The following is a 6,688-nucleotide window of genomic DNA, read 5'->3' as shown; positions in this document are numbered from 1 at the left end:
TAGGAGTGCACCCCATCACCTGTCTCTTCCCCTCCTGTACCCCCACATTACCCTGCAATGACACCAGTTGACAAAACACCTGTCCCACCTTTTCACCATCCTTTCACATCTCCTGCAACAAGACCAGTGCACCCCATCACCTGTCTGACACTTTATTCACCCACATTTCATCCTACAATAATACCAATGTATCCCAATCACCTAACATTCCCTTCTTAAACAGCCCCCATATCCCCCTGCAATGTCAGTGTCCCCCATCACCTGTCCCCCTTATATCACCCTACAGAACTACCAGTGCACCCTATAATAAGGGTATAACACCCCAGAATTGCCCTGACAATATATAATCTCTAAATAACAGCCACATACCTTTTCCCTGTGTGAGTAAACTGAAACTCCATTCTCCCTACCTCTCAGCAGCAGTTTCCTGGGCTTTAAGTTTGATCGTGAAGCCCCGCCCACTTCTGGTTCTCTGCACGACGTCACTTCGGTTCCCTCTACTCCAGGGGAACTAGCCGCTACCGTCTTAGGTTACCCTCTAATTTCCCGCCTTTCCTTGACATGGTGGGATATAGTTCCTGACGTCATCTTTTCGCGCCGGAAGTCTACTGCACGCTGTACCATGGAGGCTTTGAGGTCTCTGGCTGCGGAGCTGCACTGGGTGGATGCCCTGAAATTCGGCTGTTTCACGCTGAAGAGTGGCATCTGCTCACCGGTGTACTTCGACCTGAGAGTCATGGTGTCCTATCCGGCCCTGCTCAGCCAGGTGAGGGGGGCTGCTGTCATATATTTGTGTGATTATGGGATGTGGATGGACATAATATCCTGTTACAGGAATAGACGTATGTTGGTGATATGAGGTAAGTGATGACCCTGGTGCCCTCCTGCTCTGGGTGATTGCTTAAAATGTGAACATGATCTTGCTCTCTCATTTAGTATGTCATCCATTAGTTCAAATCACACATCTATAATGTTATTTCTGTTGCTGCGGGTCTTTGTTTTGAATAAACAGTCTGTTTGTCTCCTCTAGCAGGTTGCGGATCTTCTCTATCAGACTTCCCTGGATGCCAGTGTGCAGTACAACTCGGTATGTGGAGTGCCATACACTGCCCTGCCCCTTGCCACCCTCATCTGTGACAAACACCAAGTGCCCATGCTGATCCGCAGGAAGGAGCAGAAGGAATATGGTGAGCCCCTCATTGCCAGCTCTGGGTGTATGTTGTCCCCCACCCTCTCTAACATTTCCTAGCTATGCACTGTTATTAAACCCCCCACATTCCTCTGTCATCACTTCATATTGAATGATCCTCAGAATCTTCAAGGGGCAAAAGATTTCTGTAACATATGTTCTGTTTTCTCAAAGACACCAAGTACAGGTAGTACTTTAAGGACATCTGACATATGGATGTCTCCTAGATACGAATGGGATTCCCTGCTGGCTTGTGTGCAGGGCAGAGGCTTGGAGGAGAAATGGGGCTTTTTGCATGAAATTCAGAAGAAATCTTATTTAACACGGCTGAAGTTGATCTTAAGAACTGAGCTTATCTGTAACATGTTATAACTCTTAATGACCAAGACCAACTCTGCAATTGTTTCTTTTTGCATATCAAAGCACTTCTTGTCCAGAAGCTAATGAATGTCTAGGCTCAATTTTTTTTTTGCTTTGTTTGTGATTAACTCAATATGTTGGCTCTATATACATCCTGTTTATTATTATTAATATTAATAACACGAGGATTTTATACAGTAACTGGCACCATGCTGCCTAATAATATGTTGAGACAAACATCTGTCCTAATTGCATTTATTAAAATAATGTACCTGTTCCAACTAACATACAAATTCATCTTAAGAACAAACCTACAGTCCCTATCTCGTATGTAACCCAGGGACTACCTGTACCTAGAATAAATTGTACAATGTGATGAGAGGAGAAAATAATTGGATGTGACAATTACTGATATTTCATATAAAGATTATTCTGTTAATGTCCTTTTCATATTAATAAACATTCATCTTTCATTAATTCCTGGTGATCTGGCCTTGTAGGTCCTTGTTGAGGTATTTTCTGTTCTAGAGTGACAACACTCTTTCCGTCTTCAGATGGTGCCCCTGTGTTGTCAAGTGGTCATTTTAGCACCACAGTTAACACCAGGCAGCTGCTTGCTTCTAGGTCCTTAGCTTTTTTACAGCTGGCGACTGGGGTAAATACCTTCAGATCTCTGTTCATTGTTATAATTTTTTTTCTGTTATTACAGGAACCAAGAAGCTTATTGAAGGATTAATTGTACCTGGTGATACCTGCCTGATTGTTGAAGATGTAGTCACCAGTGGCTCGAGTATCCTGGAGACAGCCCAGATGTTGAGGAAGGAGGGTATAATTGTGTCCGATGCCGTAGTCTTGTTGGATAGAGAGCAGGGCGGTCGGGAGTTGCTAGAAGAGAGCGGCATCCGGCTCCATTCGGTTCTCACTTTGACAAAACTTATGGAGTGCCTGCACCACTTGGGGAAGGTTGAAGAGGAGATGGTGGAGAAAGTATGCAAGTTTGTCAAGGAGAACAAGATCACTAGGTCGGCTTCTAGCTCTGTCAAGAGAAAGTGCACATCTCTGAGCTACTCCTCTCGTGCTGCTCTCCTGGGGGCTCACCCTCTGGCTGCGCGGCTTCTCACTACAATGGAGAGGAAGCAGAGTAATCTCTGTGTATCCGCCGACGTTACCGACTGTGCAACTCTTCTTCAGCTGGCTGCAGAGCTTGGACCATCCATCTGCATGCTGAAGACTCACGTGGATATTCTGAAAGACTTCACACTTGATGTCGCCTCCCAGCTAAGGGTGCTAGCTGATCAACATGACTTCATGATATTCGAGGACCGGAAGTTTGCTGATATTGGAAACACTGTGAAACACCAGTATGAGGGTAAAAATGTACAAATTCTGTTGGTATTTGTGACTGCCAAGAGAAGACATGAATTCAGCCTACTCTTAGTAGTTACGGGATGTGTCCTCAAACATTACATTGCAGACTTTTTAATGCCTTATTCTAACTAGATTAGAAGGCTACCATTGTAGTGTGGATACTTTGGAACTGCAAGGGTTAAATTTTTTTTTTTTTTTTTTTGCCTAAGGGAACTGTGAAAAAGTTTCCTTACCTTGTTACTTCAGGCCCTTCTATATCTGTTTCCCCATAGCTTCTCCCTGAGGTGCTCTGTGCAGAAGTTTCAGGCTTTGACATCTCTACAACGTAGGACCAGTAGTCCTCTTTTGAAAGTGAGAATGGGAAAGGAATGTCAGAGAGTGCTAAAACTGCTGAGGAAACGAGGAGTAGTAATGTAAGTAAAGTTGCTGTAGGGTTACTCTAGGTGTAAATGAGCATTTAACCCTTGCAGTTGTCCTAGCTTTCTTTAACTGGAGTTCATATTTGAACCTTTGCTTCTAATGGCAGACCAGTACAACCACCCCACAGATTTCCCTCCATTCCATTTACTAAGGGGGAATTATTTATCTGAATTTAGAGTAAAACCCCATCTATGTATCATCCTATTCAGTGACAGTGCTACCTAGTAACTGTTATTTGGCAGGGAAGATAATGCATAGGCTGTTATTGGCCTGGGATTGGGGAATCACAAGTGATTTTTAGCAGCTCTCTATTCACTGCTGATTTTGGGTTCCTCCATATAGAAGCCTAGAAAATGCTACTTCCTATACCTTAAGCCCAATGCTCCAAGTGTAATGAACCATTAACATTCATGAGCTATATTCCTTTTCTTGTGTATTGTCTTCCTTACCATATTTCATACCTAACGTGGCTGTGGTATTGATCTGTTCCTTCCCTGTTCTCCAGGTGGTCTCTATAAAATCTCTTCGTGGTCTGATGTGGTAAATGTCCATGCAGTGCCTGGCCCTGGGGTCATACAAGGCTTGCAGGCAGTTGGTCAGCCTTTGGGCCGAGGTTGCCTTGTGATCGCAGAGATGAGTTCCAAGGGTTCTCTCGCCACCGGAGATTACACCGAAGCAGCTGTAAGTATGGAGACAACACAATTTATTCAGAACCTGCAATCCCAGGTAATAGCCAATGGGTTTTTTATGGCAAAAAATAATCAAATATTAAATACATAAATACATAATTTATTGTACAAAGATAAAAGATTTGACAGCTTCTACTTCACAATTTGTACCCTTTATCCATAAACTCCATAAATCAGGTTGGAGGCGGGTCTCGGGAAATATAACGCTTCATCAGGAACACATTTAAAATATAATGTCGTTCAGGGAATTTTAAAAAGTCCTAATATACAAATTCACATATTATATGGCATAGCCTTATAATCATCAATGAATTTACTATTTACAAATTTCATTAAAGCTGGACAGCTGGATGGCATACGGAAACACCATACATCCCAATGAATATGTAATCTCTAGATTGCATGTATTTAAAGTAATATAAACAGATACATTTCAATATACAATTTGATTTATATTAATATTTATTATACCAGTGCCACAACTACACATAAATGAAACCCATCTATGTATAATATAGTTTCCCAATGTAAGACCCAATGGGTGTGTCTATCAATATAGTCCACTCATTGTTTAAAAAAAAAAAAATAATAAAACATATAAATATGCAATCAGTAAATTGTATTTGATAATAAATTCATATTAGTATAGTTATATTTGTCAAAAGAACCTTTATTAAAATTGATACAATAGAGTGAAAGTGTGACCTTGCTTTTAACAAATCAATTGTACACCAAAAGTGCCAAACCTTTAACACGCCAGTACCAAAAAGAAATTCTACCTCTCACTGTTTCCTCACCCAGATATATCAAGGATGGATCTGTATTTAGTTTCACCACCCCAAACGCCAGCCAATGAACTCATTTTAAGTAATAAGCTCAATTACTAAAGTAAATAGGATAAAAAAGTGAATTATAATCAACCAAACAGCCATAATCAAACCACAGTACCATGCGGTCTGCTTTTATGATGGGGGATTTAAGCTTTGGAGATATAAGCAGACAGCAGCTTTAGTATTCTCCCTAGAAATTCATAAACGATATTGTAGGTGGATGTTCATCTAGATTTGAGCTCATCAAAGGTTGGTTGGAACTATTGTATTGTAACACTACTATCACTCTGTACCATTTCTCATTTCAGGTGAGGATGGCTGAGGAACACCCTGGTTTTGTATTTGGCTTCATCTGTGGACACAAATTGAGTGACAAACCTGAACTTATCCACCTTACCCCAGGTGTTCAGCTGCAGCAAGGAGGTGAATTTAGCTTGTTATCATCTTTGCTACAAAGAATCCTTCATGCAGTGCTTAGCATAAGTATTCACATCGCTGGACCTCTTCATTTTCTCCTGTTATATTCTGGAAATATAACAAATCTCATTAGGATTTGCAAAGAATATTTATGTTTTCATAATGAAAATATTTTAATTTCTTTTGACATTTGTCTAGCACATCCTCTGTTGAGTTGGATTTCTCCAAAATCCATCAGTCCTTCTTTGCAGCAATGTTTTAGAAGACAAAATGATTTAATAGAATTTAAATGAAAGAATAAGAATCTGCAAGGGGGGTATAAAAATGGACAACGGTCTGTGAAATGACCTAAGATAAAAGCTTCCTCTTTCAATAATTGTGATTATCGCTTCCTTTCTCTAGTGTTCCCTCTTACTAGTAACATCCTGCAATGTGCAGCATGTTATATTCCACTAATCATGTGAGAAGGCTTCCCCAGCCGCTATATCAGCCGTATTCCTATTCGTTGTACTGTACGGTGCTTGTTACTGTTACCAGCTTCTCCTATCGTGGAGTTGGGCAAAAATGGGCTGCAAAATCCAGGCCACAGCATGAGCTCACACTGAAGTATGTTGTGGGTAACAATATCTGCTTTGTGTAAATTGAGTCCTATGATTTACATATAAATTTTTATTTTTTTCATATATTGCAGGAGATGGTTTGGGTCAACAGTATCAGACGCCCCATGAGGTCATTGCCAACAAAGAATCAGACATAATCATTGTGGGCCGTGGAATCCTGTCCTCCAGCAGCCCTGCTGAAGCAGCAGAGACATACCGCAAAGCTGGATGGGAGGCATACCTGTCTCGAATTAACAAGTGGCAGTGATTTGCTGGCCTGATATAGCAGCTGCCTTCTCGCACTTCAAAAAAAGACCCTGGTATGTGGGATTTTGCATTGTCAGTGGCCTTGGATCTTTGCACTTAAGGCAGTAATATTTCTGGTCCAGGGTCACAGTATAGTGCTCTGCATACATAGAATGCCACTTATGTTTCATTTAAATCAACTGAATTGCATCCCTGTTAGCTTATCTTACTGAACATTCCAAATCTACAGTCTTTATTAGCGAAACGCACAGTACGATGTTAATGGTCAAGTTCCTAATTTCTGCAATAAATTGTCTGTTTGGCACATTATTTGGTGTGTGATATCTACTAAGCAGTCCCTGTGTATTTTTCTTTATCTGCATCGTTTTCCGATTATGTCTATAAGGGGGATGATCAGCCTGGGTCACGTACAGAGTTATATGAACCATTTGTCATAACGCTACAATCATTGGCTGCTGTAGTTCAGGTGTCAAAAGTTGGTGGCACTTGTGAGGGAAAATTTCCCTTTATTTCCACAGATAACTATCATTTCGGTATTCCCAGCTCTTC

The 6,688-nt window shown here is 41.1% G+C and overlaps 1 protein-coding gene across 2 annotated transcripts in view; it reads left to right on the top strand.

Annotated features, from left to right (window-relative positions):
* Positions 1-6,466, top strand: part of UMPS (uridine monophosphate synthetase) — a 45,190-nt gene extending 38,724 nt beyond the window's left edge. Inside the window, exons 1-6 of one of the 2 annotated variants that reach the window (XM_072417651.1) lie at positions 512-766; positions 1,034-1,187; positions 2,259-2,918; positions 3,843-4,018; positions 5,165-5,279; positions 5,965-6,466. In XM_072417651.1, coding sequence (XP_072273752.1) covers positions 623-766; positions 1,034-1,187; positions 2,259-2,918; positions 3,843-4,018; positions 5,165-5,279; positions 5,965-6,140 — 1,425 coding nt within the window. In that variant the 5' untranslated portion in view covers positions 512-622 and the 3' untranslated portion in view covers positions 6,141-6,466. Of the gene's footprint in view, positions 1-511; positions 767-1,033; positions 1,188-2,258; positions 2,919-3,842; positions 4,019-5,164; positions 5,280-5,964 lie in introns of those variants that run through there. The other variant, XM_072417652.1, reaches the window with a different exon arrangement.
* The last annotated feature ends 222 nt before the right edge of the window (positions 6,467-6,688 follow it).

The sequence above is a fragment of the Pyxicephalus adspersus genome, chromosome 7 (assembly GCF_032062135.1).
Source record: "Pyxicephalus adspersus chromosome 7, UCB_Pads_2.0, whole genome shotgun sequence".
Lineage (NCBI taxonomy): Eukaryota > Metazoa > Chordata > Amphibia > Anura > Pyxicephalidae > Pyxicephalus > Pyxicephalus adspersus.
The sequence above is the reverse complement of the archived record's forward strand: the minus strand, read 5'-3'. Positions and strand labels throughout refer to the sequence as shown.